The 14,754-nt window shown below is 41.9% G+C and overlaps 2 protein-coding genes across 2 annotated transcripts in view; one reads left to right on the forward strand and one right to left on the reverse strand.

The window, feature by feature from the left end:
• Positions 1-1,276, forward strand: part of LOC125040398 (cerebellin-4-like) — a 2,027-nt gene extending 751 nt beyond the window's left edge. The window contains exons 3-6 of the mRNA XM_047634951.1: positions 1-120; positions 454-538; positions 675-790; positions 905-1,276. The exon at positions 1-120 is cut by the window's left edge and continues 47 nt beyond it. Coding sequence (XP_047490907.1) covers positions 1-120; positions 454-538; positions 675-790; positions 905-1,106 — 523 coding nt within the window. The 3' untranslated portion in view covers positions 1,107-1,276. The remainder of the gene's footprint in view (positions 121-453; positions 539-674; positions 791-904) is intronic.
• An 8,429-nt stretch (positions 1,277-9,705) lies between these two features.
• On the reverse strand, positions 9,706-10,879 carry LOC125040399. The gene is made up of 3 exons (XM_047634952.1): positions 10,646-10,879; positions 10,388-10,448; positions 9,706-10,229 (listed from the first exon to the last, which is right to left on the reverse strand). The coding sequence occupies exons 1-3, from the start codon at positions 10,877-10,879 to the stop codon at positions 9,799-9,801; spliced, it is 726 nt and encodes a 241-aa protein (XP_047490908.1). The 3' UTR covers positions 9,706-9,798.
• Between the last annotated feature and the right edge of the window lie 3,875 nt (positions 10,880-14,754).

The raw sequence follows: 14,754 nt of genomic DNA on the forward strand, positions 1-14,754 counted from the left end.
CAGCGGCCAGGGCGACCGCGGACCCCAGATTGTGGGCGCTCCGTTCCCCAACGCTCCCCCTCCCCCACAGCCAGGTCCGATCCCAGGGAGCTCCCCGGACTCGCTCCCACCAGATTTTAGGCGAGTTATCCCACCTCTTTGGGCAAGACCCTGCTCTCTGTTCCCCATCGCTAACGCACACTACTTCCTGAAATGAACCACAGCCACAACAGGACTGAGACCCCTCGGCTGATCATCCACTTTCATTTTGCTGTCTGATGAGGAGTCTGGTCTGACTCGAAACGTCACGATTCACTGTTCCCTTCCTGTTGTGGCTGTGCTTCTTTCACTTCTCTACTCCTATTAATGTTTCTATTTTTGCTTATGCACCTTCATCTTTCTCCTGCTTTGTTTTCTTGGAAGCACTATCTATTATATTTTTAAAAATCTCGTGGCTAACTTCGATTTCCGCAGGTGCTTGTCAGCGTTCTCCGTGCGCAAGGCCACCCGAAGCTCGTCGACGGTGCGAAACGGCTTCTCAGCCCGTGTCAGGTTCCAGGTAGGTGGCACGCTGGCACATTTGCATCATGCTATACACACACGTGTGTGCATACATGCATGGGATACCTATTCGCATGGCCACGCGCACTTTCAAGAAGCGAAAGGACGCGGTGATAAAGTGTTCTTTTTTACAGGACGTGTTGACCGGCGAGGGAGGCTGGTCGCCCTCGGAGAACGATTTCCTGGCTCCCTGCAGGGGCCTCTACTACTTCTCCTTCCACGGCGTGGCTCAAGACGGAGGCGACTTCACGTGAGTTCTTCGACTGACTGTTTCGAGTATAACATTTCACCATGATTTTATATGGAAATTTGCATGCTTAAAATGGAGACGAGAGCTGTCCCTGACTGCCTCCTTCCTCCCCAGGTTGGCCCTGATGAAGAACGGCCAGTACCAGGTGACAGCTTATGGCGGGAAGGGCAACTACCAGCAAGGCTCCAACTCGGCCCTTCTCCTGCTGAACCAGGGCGACCTGGTCCACCTCGAGCTGCAGCAGGGAAGTCTCTACGAGCACCCACACGGCGAGGCCTACACCTCCTTCAGCGGCTTCCTCGTCAAGGACTATTAGGGCAACACATGAAGGACCTTCTGAGACTAAGACTACTGGCAGCGATGATTTCTCATTTTATATTGAAACTGCATTACTTATGACACTTCCATGTATGCTTTTACCTCGACGTCGGGAAGGGAAATTATATTCCTAATGGCCAATTTCGACTCAATAAAACCCAAACTGATAAAAGATTCAATGCTCTCCATATGCCAAAGCCCTTTCTCTTCACCTTGTCTTGTTGCATCATTTGCACTGATAAATGTCTTGCATTAGAACGGCTCCAGGTTAAGCAAGACGTACCCTTCTTTACGTCTCTCCCACGACATCACTAAATCTGTAGAATAACAAAAACAAATATGTATTCTTGTTTTCTTCTACATTATTTAATTGCGAACACTCATTCATGAAGGCAAGCAGCTCTTGAATTACATCCCAGATACTTATGCATGGGGCTTTGGTATGATGTTATCTCCATCTGTATGATACTATGCTTGCTCTATCGAACTATTCCTAATCAAAACAGCGTGAGAGAGTAGTACCTCAATTCATCTAAGTTGCTACATCGTCATCTCTATCATCACCCTAATCAACATCGTCAATATTATCACTTCAACAATAATAATGATAATAATGACGATAATAATAATTATTATTGTTATAATGCTCATAATAACAATGAAAACACAAATAACCGCAATAATGATAAAATCATAATCAGTAGCATCCCTGTTGGCAACTCATTTACTTGAGGTGACTTTTCTCGTGTTTCTTCCTTGCCTTTTTATAAGACTGTCCTTCCTTTTCGTTTAAAATTTCATGCCACTCCCTCTCCGAGCATCGTTTTTTTCATTGCATCATCTCCCTCTTTGGTAGCCCAGTCACATCCTCATACCGCCATTTTTCCTCCTTCACTATCATTTTCACTATTCTCTCTACTATTTCCAATATATTTTCGCTTCTCATTTTCTCAAAATCCTTAAACTTTCTCTTCTTTCTTTCAGTATTCATCTAACGCCTCTTTCTCTAGAGCTTGCTACCACCACACTTTCCTTCGTTTCTTCCAAACAAACCCCTGGATTCTTCCATCTCCAGGTAATCTGATGCTACGCCCTCCTCCGGCCTTCATTATGCACCGCCAGTTCCATCACTCCATTAGCCTTCCTCTTTCTTAAGTCTTTTTTTTTTCTCGAGCCTCTTTCGTATTTTATAGCCTCCACTTCGTCCTATGAAGTGTTTCGTCTCTTGGAGAGTTCATTCAACTTGAAATACATTTGTCGATGCTACGACTCACTCCAGACCCTCCACTTATTTCTCAGTAGCACTCCACGCCATGTCTTAGCCCCACTAATTTAATAATGCTTCTAGCACAACTCTCTTGCCATTTTCACCTTGTTTCCTCCGCGCAGGACCTCCGCACCCGAGATTTCTATCGCATCGCGTATCCTATTTCTGCCTTCCAGCGAACAAAGTCCTTCACAGATGGCCTTCATGTATCCAACCTGCTAACCCGACTAAGTAGTTATTATCTGTCGTAAACCCGTTGTATCGTGGATTATAATGAAATGAAGCAGATCGTTTTAACATTGAAGAAACAAGCAATGAAAACGCATCTACAGCTTTTATTTCACTTGATGAAATGCGTTGAAATTAATTATTCTGTCACTTTCGCACTGTCCTTCAAATGTACAGCTATGAAGTTTAATTATCCGTAGTAAAATGACACTTAGACCAATTGGAAATTGACGTATTATATGCAAAATTATATAAAGGAATAATATATTTCGCAACATTCCAACACAAAAAATGCAATTTTCGAGAATATAGAATTTTGATTGCAAGCCTTTTTGACGTAACCGCAAGACGAAATGTAGCACTAAAAAGGATATATTTAACGTGGATGATCATCTGCAATGTTGAAAGAACAAAAAGGTTTACTTTCAGTTATTTATACCGACCTGTAAATTTAGTTTCTTTCGTAGTGTTTTTTGTAGCAATTTCGTAGCTAAGCGTGAAGTAAAAGCATTTCAATTCATATGCAGAAAACAAGGATATCATTGGCCGCAAAGAACTCTAAGACAAATACGGGGAATGTGAGAGCGATGTAGACGCAATCAGAAATGGCTTATCTGCATCAAATAAAACTCTCTCTTTGTTTTTCACTCTTGTCCAGGTGTAACCAACAGTAAAGCAAATAATTTATCAAAGAGAAGAGCGGGAAAATAACTCGGTAACAAATTGCCAGCTCGCTACTCCTAACGTTTCTACCTCAATGAAAGCTGCAACTGTATGGCTTATCAAGTTGTGTATAGTTTTTGTTTCTCCGTATTTGTGTAATGATAATGATAATGATAATATTTGTATTATTATCATCATCATTCGTGAACCATCTAACTGAAAATGGTAGCACAGAATCAGTAGTGAGCTGCCAATAGCGAGCTAATCACTGCGAAATGCAGTACCCAGGGCAGAGGCGTATATATAAACAAAACTGAAAGTTCTAGAGTTGTAAATACATTCTGTAATTATAATATCAGAAATTAAAAAGCAGTCGACGGTTCCTAATACGCCAAACCAGCTAACGACCTCCGCCCATCCTTTATGCCACTAAACCTTGTCCCCGTGTTGATGTTGCAGTTGAGATTGGTAGTTGGTAGGTCGATAGACGTTTCCTGGGTGCTTCAAGTATTGTTACTGTTATTGTTATTGTAATTATCATTTTTATTATCGTTATTATAACATCATTTTTATCATTATTATCATTATCATTATGATTTTGTTATCACCATAATCATCATTAATACTATTGTTATTATTATCATTATTATTGTCATCATTATCACTACCTAAGGTATCAAAATGAAAATCACCTGGAAATCATCAAAATACTGCCAAAGAACGAAAAGTAAAAACAATGGTTTTCGTTTATGTTATTCTCATGGCATGCGACTGTGCGACTGTGAGAAAAGACATTTTGGATCCCAGGAACAAGGCTTTTTAATAAGTGTCAGAAAAAAGTGACATAGCGCTGGGTACTCAGAAAGAAATTCAAATGCCAAGTATCCGTGGTCCTCGTCTGTATCTATCAATTATTAGAAATGTAATACTGATTTATCAATTCTTTGGAATGTGATATTGATTTCGTATGATAAGCATCCGGAGGCCATAGAGGCCACTTACAATTCACAGACAATGAGGGTATCTCTAGTAGCCCTATATATAGAGAGCTTTTGCATGCATGGTGCTTAATGGTGATCCCACTGGACACTGGTAATTTGTGAAAAAGACTAAACTTCCAGTTGCAATAAAGCACCACCGAAGATATCTAGGCCTTACACTTGCAGAGTTCAGTTTCATTTACAAATTGATGGTATCGCGCTACCTCACTACTAGGGCTCTGCTTATGCTTATGCTATCTTATGTTATCCTGAAAGAGACTTATTAGACCTGTGGTTCTTAAACATTTCAGAGTCACGGACCCCTTTAAGAATCTGATGAAAGCTATGGACCCCCTTCCCTAGAAATATTCACGTAAACGCAACTTTGCATACAATGTGTATAAGGTACTTTATTTGTTGAGATCTGATTGGCTCATGCATGTATGAGATACTCAAGTATTGTTAAACTTTAAAGTAAACAATTTAAAACAAAACAATAATATAGATGTGATTTTTATCTGATCCTCACGGACCCCATGAAACCCATCCATGAAACCCCTAGGGATCCATGGACCCCGGGTGAAGAACCCCTGTAATAGACAAATGCAGGTTATACAGCAGACATGTTAATGGGTTTCTAATTTTCGACATCAGTGCTCAAGATGATCGCTTTGCTTAATACTTGGACACTATGTAGGTACTGTTTAAAATCATGCTTGAATGTTTCTAAACGTCACAATTAGAGAACACCACATGGCAAGGTTAAAATCAGCATCAAGCAAGCCACTGACCAAGATCTAAGCACACTCCTCGAAGTTGACCTCTCCTTAATTCTGAAGGTCAAGACAGAGTTCTCCTCTATCTTGAAGAGGTAAGTAGACAATCGTCAACTTACCAAGGGCTTCACTCTGCCACTTATTGCTAAGGATAAATTATTATTTTCAGAGAAGTAGTAAAATGTAGGGGAGTTTCCCTAGCTTTTCTAACCTTTTCTCTACCGTCAGCTGGATGCGGCCTAGATGCCCTCACGCGGGCCGGGAACCTTGTCTTCACAACGTTAAGGTACATAAAACCCAGATACATTTCATGCACACATACATACGTGCATGTGTTTGAATGCGTGAATGGTGTGCATTGTGGAGAGATAAAGAAGTTTGAAAAATACTGGCATCTTTTATTTCATTACTACTATTATTCGTTTATGGAAGTATCCTGAATTTTATTCATGGTTCTGAAATCTCCAAATCTCCAGAGACACAAATGGGATGAATCGAAAGGTTGATACCTTTCTAGGCAGGAATGCAACACGTGCAGTGGCCATTGTTGCAAAGAGTGTCATTCTTTGTACCAGCACATTCGTCCATGAGGTTTATGCACACGCCATTCTTCTCGGAACATTTCTTTGGTGTATTCTGGCACACGTGCTTCTGGCAACACGTGCAATGGCCATTGTTGCAAAGGGTGTCGTTTCTCGTACCAGCACACTCGTCCATGAGGTTTATGCACACGCCTCTGTGCCCCTTCCTTTCCCTCTCCTAGCCTCTGTGCCTCTTCCTTTCCTTCTCCTAGCCTCTGTGCCTCTTCCTTTCCCTCTCCTAGCCTCTGTGCCTCTTCCTTTCCCTCTGCTAGCCTCTGTGCCTCTTCCTTTCCCTCTCCTAGCCTCTGTGCCTCTTCCTTTCCCTCTCCTAGCCTCTGTGCCTCTTCCTTTCCCTCTCCTAGCCTCTGTGCCTCTTCCTTTCTCTCTCCTAGCCTTTGTGCCTCTTCCTTTCCCTCTCCTAGCCTCTGTGCCTCTTCCTTTCCCTCTCCTAGCCTCTGTGCCTCTTCCTTTCCCTCTCCTAGCCTCTGTGCCTCTTTCTTTTCTTCTCCTAGCCTCTGTGCCTCTTCCTTTCCCTCCCCTAGCCTCTGTGCCTCTTCCTTTCCCTCTCCTAGCCTCTGTGCCTCTTCCTTTCTTTCTCCTAGCCTCTGTGCCTCTTCCTTTCCATCTCCTAGCCTCTGTGCCTCTTCCTTTCCCTCTCCTAGCCTCTGTGTCTCTTCCTTTCCCTCTCCTAGCCTCTGTGCCTCTTCCTTTCCCTCTCCTAGCCTCTGTGCCTCTTCCTTTCCCTCTCCTAGCCTCTGTGTCTCTTCCTTTCCCTCTCCTAGCCTCTGTGCCTCTTCATTTCCCTCTCCTAGCCTCTGTGCCTCTTCCTTTCCCTCTCCTAGCCTCTGTGCCTCTTCCTTTCCCTCTCCTAGCCTCTGTGCCTCTTCCTTTCCCTCTCCTAGCCTCTGTGCCTCTTCCTTTCCCTCTCCTAGCCTCTGTGCCTCTTCCTTTCCCTCTCCTAGCCTCTGTGCCTCTTCCTTTCCCTCTCCTAGCCTATGTGCCTCTTCCTTTCCCTCTCCTAGCCTCTGTGCCTCTTCCTTTCTCTCTCTTAGCCTCTGTGCCTCTTCCTTTCCCTCTCTTGGCCTAGCCTAGCATCTGTTTTTTGTTGTCTTACTTCAGTTGCTCTTTTCTTTTATTCTCTTATTCTACACTGTCATTTTACTCTTTCCTCTCTCTTGTGACTCTTCTATTCTATGTCTTTGCCTTATACCCAAAAGATTTCCTCTCAGAACTGCCTAGACTTAAGCCCCCATGCCTATCTAGTGTTGTTGTTTTTTCCCATTCCTTTTTCTTCCACTTCTTTTTCCTCTGCCCTAAGCCTTGTTCATGTTCCTTTTACCTCAGCCTATCCCTTCCTTGACCTACATCCTGCCCTAAATCCTGGCCACGGAAAAGTATGAAGATCCTGGAGGACATGTGACATACGGATCGGTTGTCACTCCCCATACCTTATACCCTTTTAAATGTTCACTCTGGCCATTAGATTGGCATTTTTATTTAAATTATTGTACATTATAAAGCAACTTTCTTTGTTTTCAATGCTTAACGCCTCCTTTTTAATTTTTATTTGTCGGGCCTTTTAGATGATATTGTTTTTGTTTACCAGAGTGCCGCTCTTATTTGTTTGTTTTTAAATTTAATTTATCTGCGAAGCATGATTTTAGTTTTGCTATTTTTATATTTTTCTCTTACCTGCTAATTTTATTGTTTGTTTGCTGAGCCAACAGAAGCTGTGTTTGCCTGTTTGTTTGTTTGTGCGTTTGTTTTCAATTTCTAGTCACAAATGTTTTTGGTATCTGGCCCTTTTTTGTTAATTATCAAGCATTGACTTTACACCTTACATTATGTTCTGCGATCATTTGTATTATTTTTATGATTCTAGAAGACTGTCTACGGGTTTTGTTTACCGTAATGCTTCTGCCAATATATTTTTTTTGTGTTCCTTTTATCTGTTTAGTTTAATTATTTGTGATTTTTATAATTAAGTTTTACTTTTTACCAGTTCTTTAGTGTGTTTTCTATTATTTTCAAAACAAATTGTATTATAAATATGTTTTTTATCGAAAACTTTGCAATCTTTTGTTTCCCCCTCGCATATATAAGGGGGGGGGGGGGATTCCGACTAATAAACAGTGTTAAGACCGAACGTGTATTTTGTGTGTCCCCCATGGATCTTACGGTGAGTCGCCGCCGAACCGGAGAACAGGTTGTATCTGACTTCATGATTTGCCTTACTTTTTGAAAGCTGGGTGTGAATAGATTCATGAAGGGATACTTTAGTGCATTACCACTCGACCTCATAGATGCCCACACTTCCTTGAGGGCTTATAAGGGAACCCAGATACTTTTTGTTTATTTTTTTTTTTCACGGGGTAAACAGGGCCCACCTATCCAGGCCCTTATTCTCTCGACCCGCTTCACGGGCATCATCACTCCGAGGATGCATTCATGAGAGGCCCCCTCCCACAGATACCCTTACATCTGCTCAAGCATTTGGGGTCTTAACATCAACATTATAGTGGAGGATGTGGACCCTGGTCTTCCACCCTGGCAGATGCCCATATCAGATGTATTCCTACTCCGCAGTCTCCAATATTGACCTTCCTCAGCTCCAAAAGCAAAGAGCCTTGGAAACTATCGCAGAACTGTCGTCTTCTCTCAGTGTAGCCCACCGTCCTTACACCGATGGATCCTTGAAGGGAAATAGCAGTGCTGGATGCGCTGTGTTTTCCTCTAGCATGGAACCACCACATGGGGGTTGGGCAGGCCGTCGACTCCCCAACTCAACAAGTTTAATGTAGTGTGAGCTAAATGGACTTCAGGATGCTGTAACTTTACTGTCACGAACCAGAGACAACGGGTTGATAGTATGTGACTCACAGTCTGCACTCCACGCTCTCTCATCTCCCAGTCCTGCACACCAACAAGTTGTCACACAGATCCTCTGTCAGCTGGCGACAGCCCTCGTGAATTCACAGGTGACGAACCTTCTGTGGATCCTCTCCCACATTGGACTTCTCGCAAATGACACCGCTGATCGTCTTGCAAGGAATGCCTGCAGTTTGGATCCGCCTGTGCAACTACAGCCTCGCCCCCGTGCTACAAAAATGTTCTCTACTCGCCACCGTAGCAATGCTGAGAGGGCTACTAGTATCTCCATTCAACACTATGAACATTTTTTCCCTTTTTCACACAAGTACCGACGTAATGGATTTCGCAGACATAATAAAGTAAGCGTTTGGCTTAGGCTCGGGTACCGACGAGTGTGGGAAGTGAGGATGCCCCACAGAACTCCTCTTGCCAGTTGTGTGATGCCCCAAATGCTAACACTCTACAGCATTACTGCCTTGAGTGTCCTACGGTTGCACCCTTAATACCTCATAGACAGTCGGTGTTAGAAGTCTGTAAATATTTGCTAATGGATGACCATTTAGATAGAATTCTGATACAACACCCGCACTTTAGAGGGTGCTAGATTATATAAGCTTCTCTGTGTATTTGTCTTTTCTACTTTTTGATTCATAGTGTGACTTGTATGTCAAAAGTTCTTAGTTACATCTTGTATCAGGTCTGCCGGTCTTTGAGCGTAATAGATTGATTAAAACAACCTTCCATTCCCTGACTCTTAACAGAAAGCCACAGACTGGCAGTTAGAGATTAGGGCTGACTGGTGGTCCTAAGAAACGATATGATTAAAGGCATAAATATTCGGGTAGACATTGTTGGGGATTTGAGTGCTTAGTATCGCCAAAATATATATACATATACTTGCATATATATATATATATATATATATATATATATATATATATATATATATATATATATGGGTGCGTGTGTGTGTAATTACACACACACACACACACACACACACACACACACATATATATATATATATATATATATATATATATATATATATAGATATGTATGGATGTATGTGTATATATATATGCATGTATATATATATATTATATATTTTGTATCATTATCACGATTATTATTATCATTATTATTATTATTATTAGTGTACTTTTATCAACTTTTAGTTTGAAAACATTGCATGAGAGAGATCCGGGTAAAAACATGTATACAAAGAGAGTTTATGGAAGTATTCTGAATTTTATTCAAGATTTTGAAAGTTACCTATCTTCAAAAACAAAGAAATGGGATGCATCGAAAGGGCGGAACCTTTCTAGGCAGGAATGCAACACGTGCAGTGGCCATTGTTGCAAAGAGTGTCATTCTTTGTACCAGCACATTCGTCCATGAGGTTTATGCACACGCCATTCTTCTCGGAACATTTCTTCGGTGTATTCTGGCACACGTGCTTCTGGCAACACGTGCAGTGGCCATTGTTGCAAAGGGTGTCGTTTCTCGTACCAGCACACTCGTCCATGAGGTTTATGCACACGCCGTTATTTTTCAAACACTTATTTGGCGTTTGGACGCACACGTGCTTCTTGCAGCAGGTGCAGTCCTCATCCTGACACAGTTTTTTCTGCGTGTCACCGATACAGGTATCACCATTACGAATGCAAATTCCGTTAAGCTGTTTACAGTCCTCAGGAGTTTTTGAACACTCGTAGGTCTGTCTAGCAACGCGGTGCAGTGGCTCTCCTGCGCCTGCAAAGATGAAAAGGCATGTCATTACAGTCTGGCGCACAGCGAAATAGGTTAGTGATGGAGTCAGCTGACAGCAATGCAAAGGTATTACCAATCTGAAAAACTGAACTAAAAATAAATTTCAAAATAGGAAAGCAAAAACGCGTGCAGTAATATACCTTGTGGAGCCTCGACACAACCTTCTTCGTCAGTGCAGCCTTTGCTTTGGTCATTAATGTCCTGCAAAGGGAAAATTCATTTTATTCTTAAAGAAGGTGGAGAAAGTTTGCATTTTAACATCTTTTATTTACCGTGCCCGTTATGCAGTGCTTGCAATCCTTTCGGTAATATTTAGGCAACTTTACAATGTGAATGCACAGTGTGCCTCTGCAGAAGATTCGCTGGCGCAGCAAAGAAAAGGAAACTCGAGTTGTTACCTGTGCCAGGTATGCGCCGGCGTAGAGAACCATCAAGAGACCAAGAATTGCGGGCTTCATGGCGACGCTGGAGAGACAGCAAATTGCAGCTCGAAAGACTGAGGAGCAGACGGACTTCTGAAGAGATCGCGGGAGCACTTGGCGAAGTTCTGGCAGGTGCTTGTTGTGTTTCCCAGAGTGTTTGGCCTTATTTATACAGCAGACGAAGACAAAGCATCGGACGGTCACGCCCATTACACCCCCCTCCCCCTCCCGCCGCCGCACAAAGAATCAAGAGCAGGTGTTCATAATGGAATATCAAAGTGTGCAACCTTTGTAATGAAAATGTGTGTTAACCTTGAAATTCTCTTTATTCTAAGCACTATATTTCTTCTTTTAGGTACTTTACTTACTGTGCATACTGTTATCTTATATAGCGTTTAATTGACTTCAAAAACATTCATTACATGAACATGCACAAAGATGCACGCATGCACTGACACAAACACAGACACGCGCGCGCGATTACCTTCCAATCACATGTGTGGACTCATTATATCTCCAGAAAAGAGCAGAGTCCTCTCTTTCCGCCTTGCAGGAGGAGAATATACTCCAATGTTACACACTTCAGCATCAAATGTTTACATTACCCACATCCGTTTCCCCATTATACCCCCATCATCAGGACCTCACTAAATGCAGATGCACCTCGTCCTCTCCTTCGCTATGGTGGCTATACACTTGTCAGGAATGTCTGCTCAAGCATTCGGGCTTTAACATCAACATTATGGTGGAGGATGTGGACCTTGGTCTTCCACCCTGGCAGATGCCCATATCAGTGTGAGCTAAATGGACTTCACGATGCTGTAACTTTACTGTCACGAACCAGAGACAACGGGTTGATAGTATGGGACTTACAGTCTGCACTCCACGCTTTCTCATCTCCCAGTCCTGCACACCAACAAGTTGTCACAACAAGTTGTCTGTCAGCTAGCGACAGCCCTCGCGAATTCGCAGGTAACGAACCTTCTGTGGATCCTCTCCCACATTGGACTTCTCGCAAATGACACCGCTGATCGTCTTGCAAGGAATGCCTGCAGTTTGGATCCGCCTGTGCAACTACAGCCTCGCTCCCGTGCTATAAGAAAATGGTATGCTAATCAGTTCTCTACTCGCCACCGTAGCAATGCTGAGAAGGCTACTCGTGTCTCCATTCAACACTATGAACATTTTCTTCCCCTTCCACACAAGTACCGACGTGATGGACTTCGCCGACATAATATAGTAAGCACTCGCCTTAGACTCGGGTATCGACGAGTGTGGGAAGTGAGGATGCCCCACAGAACTCCTCTTGCCAGTTGTGTGATCCCCCAAATGCTAACACTCTACAACATTACTGCCTTGAGTATCTACGGTAGCACCCTTAATACCTCATAGACAGTCGGTGTTAGAAGTCAGTAAATATTTGCTAATGGATGACCATTTAGATAGAATTCTGATACAACACCCGCACTTTAGAGGGTGCTAGATTATATAAGCTTCTCTGTGTATTTGTCTTTTTCTACTTTTTGATTCATAGTGTGACTCGTGTGTCACAAGTTTTGTAACTAGTTACATCTTGTATTAGTTCTGTCGCTTTTTGAGTGTAATAGATTGATTAAAACAACCTTCCATTCCCTGACTCTTAACAGAAAGCCACGGACTGAAAATTAGAGATTAGGGCTGACTGGTGGTCCTAAGAAACGATATGTTTAAATGCATACAAATTCAGGAGGACATTGTTGGGTATTTGAGTGCTTAGTATCGTCTAAAGAAGGATCCTAGACTTCAAAATATAGGAACTGTTTATATATGGCATTACGAAGGAGAGGGGTCGCAGGGGGAGAGTCCCCTGCATTAGACAACATAGTGATTGATTCGGTACTGTAATTACAGCAGAGTTCGAGAATTCCACTCGCCACAAGCGCGAACGGAACTCCCGGAAAAAACAGACAATAGACATCGCATTACGATATCGTAAACGAAGCCACAGCCTTTTCAAAAAAGATACCGATATGGAAACGGACAGAGAACGATAACTTCACAAGCCTCATTTGCTGGACGATTTGTCTTTTTCTACTTTTTGATTCATAGTGTGACTCGTGTATCACAAGTTCTTTGTAACTAGTTACATCTTGTATTAGTTCTGTCGCTCTTTGAGTGTAATAGATTGATTAAAACAATCTTCCATTCTCTGACTCTTAACAGAAAGCCGCGGACTGAAAATTAGAGATTAGGGCTGACTGGTGGTCCTAAGAAACGATATGTTTAAATGCATACAAATTCGGGAGGACATTGTTGGGTATTTGAGTGCTTAGTATCGTCTAAAGACGGATCCTAGACTTCAAAATATAGGAACTGTTTCTATATGAACTGTTTCACGGTGTAATATCGAAACCGTGAACCAATATGAGTTCGCAAAATCTCTCGACGGTTTCTTCCCAACCAGAGAGTCATCCAGCCTGGGTGAGACAACCTTCCACATTCAGTGTTGTGGCAGATGTCAGTGATGAATACCACGACGAAAACATTGAAATTCGTCAGAGCCAGGTTCAGCAGAACTCTTCAGGACGACAACACTCCCAAATTGTTGGTGGCTCCAAATCGTAGCGTACCCTTTTTTTGCTAAGAAAGCCTTGTTTGTTACAATTTGTTTGTGAGCAATCCTTCTCGAGGATGGTAGACATCAAAACGAAGAAAAGGAACAGACTTTGCTGTAAAAGTGATATGAGAATGGCACTTGCCAAGGTGAAGCCGCACATTTCTGAACTTGTTTCTGAAAAGTAAAAGTCACAGTGATTTTGTGCATGAGCTATTTTGTGCACTAATTAAACATATTTATCTTATGAAGAAATACTGATCCAATCACAAAGGGTTCGGTGAATGCACGGATGAAACTCACAGAGTTATGAACCACTGGCTTAGATATTGTGACATTTCAGAAACAAAACCACAATGGTCATTCATTGTAAACAATATGCTAAGGCTGCTTGGTACGCTTCACACCTATGTCCCCAGTAGCTGCTTTCCTGTAGCAGGTTCCTCCTTGAGCCGCTGCAAAGGAGACGTTTCGTCAGACAGACCGACAGAGAGACAGAGACGACATGCAGATGAAGAGACAGGGACAAGCTCTCCACCACCACGTCCTCGATCCCGGGGACGCGGGTTCCCTTGGGTGTCGCATCCATCTTCCATGATAAACCCACAAGCCAAGACCCTTTCATTCATCTGCACCAAGACCACTCTCGTCTCGATGACATTTGGTGACAGCGGTCTTACCTTCACATCTGGTGGCAAGCGGTGGTCTTACCTTTTTAAGATGGTTCTTTGATTATGGCATTAGTTCGGGCATGTAGAATACTTCTGCCAATGCCCGTTCAAATTTTCCTTCTACAGAATTAAAGCATTGACGAGCCTCTAAAGACATAAACAGACAGAATCCTTGGCATTTTGTTGGGCCCAGTCTAGTTAACTATATTTTTTCTGAATAACATCAGCTACTTCTGTTATTTCCTGAAGGTCATCGGCCTCATCACAATGATATTTCAATATTCAGCTAACATATGAGCTCTCCTCTGGATTCCATTTAAACTTTTTACCCCAATATATATGTGTGGAAATAAATATATGTATAGATAAATAAATATATATATATATAGATAAATAAATAAATACATATATGTATAAATGGATGTATATATGTATAAATATATATACATATATATGCACACACACACACACACACACACACATATATATATATGCATGTCCACACACACACACACACACATATGGGTGTGTGTGTGTAATTACACACACACATATATATATATATATATATAGATATGTATGGATGTATATGTATATATATACATGTATATATATATGTATATATTATATTATATATACATATGCACGCTGGCATTTTTTTACCATTATCACGATTATTATTATTATTATTATTATTATTATTATTATTGTTATTATTATTATTATTATTACTATTATTATTATTAGTTTATTTTTATCAACTTTTAGTTTAAACACATTGTATGAGAGAGATCCGGGTAAAAACATGTATACGATGAGAG

This window comes from Penaeus chinensis, chromosome 29 (assembly GCF_019202785.1).
Source record: "Penaeus chinensis breed Huanghai No. 1 chromosome 29, ASM1920278v2, whole genome shotgun sequence".
Taxonomy (NCBI): Eukaryota; Metazoa; Arthropoda; class Malacostraca; order Decapoda; family Penaeidae; genus Penaeus; species Penaeus chinensis.

Bases quoted from the DNA above. Each gene is read 5' to 3' on its own strand.
- LOC125040399 (XM_047634952.1), bottom strand. From the start codon at position 10,879: ATGGGCGTGACCGTCCGATGCTTTGTCTTCGTCTGCTGTATAAATAAG. The intron at 10,449-10,645 runs GTAACAACTCGA...TTCCCTTTGCAG, and splicing joins CCGGCGCATACCTGGCACAG to GACATTAATGACCAAAGCAA. The intron at 10,230-10,387 runs GTATATTACTGC...TCATCTTTGCAG, and splicing joins TTGTGTCGAGGCTCCACAAG to GCGCAGGAGAGCCACTGCAC.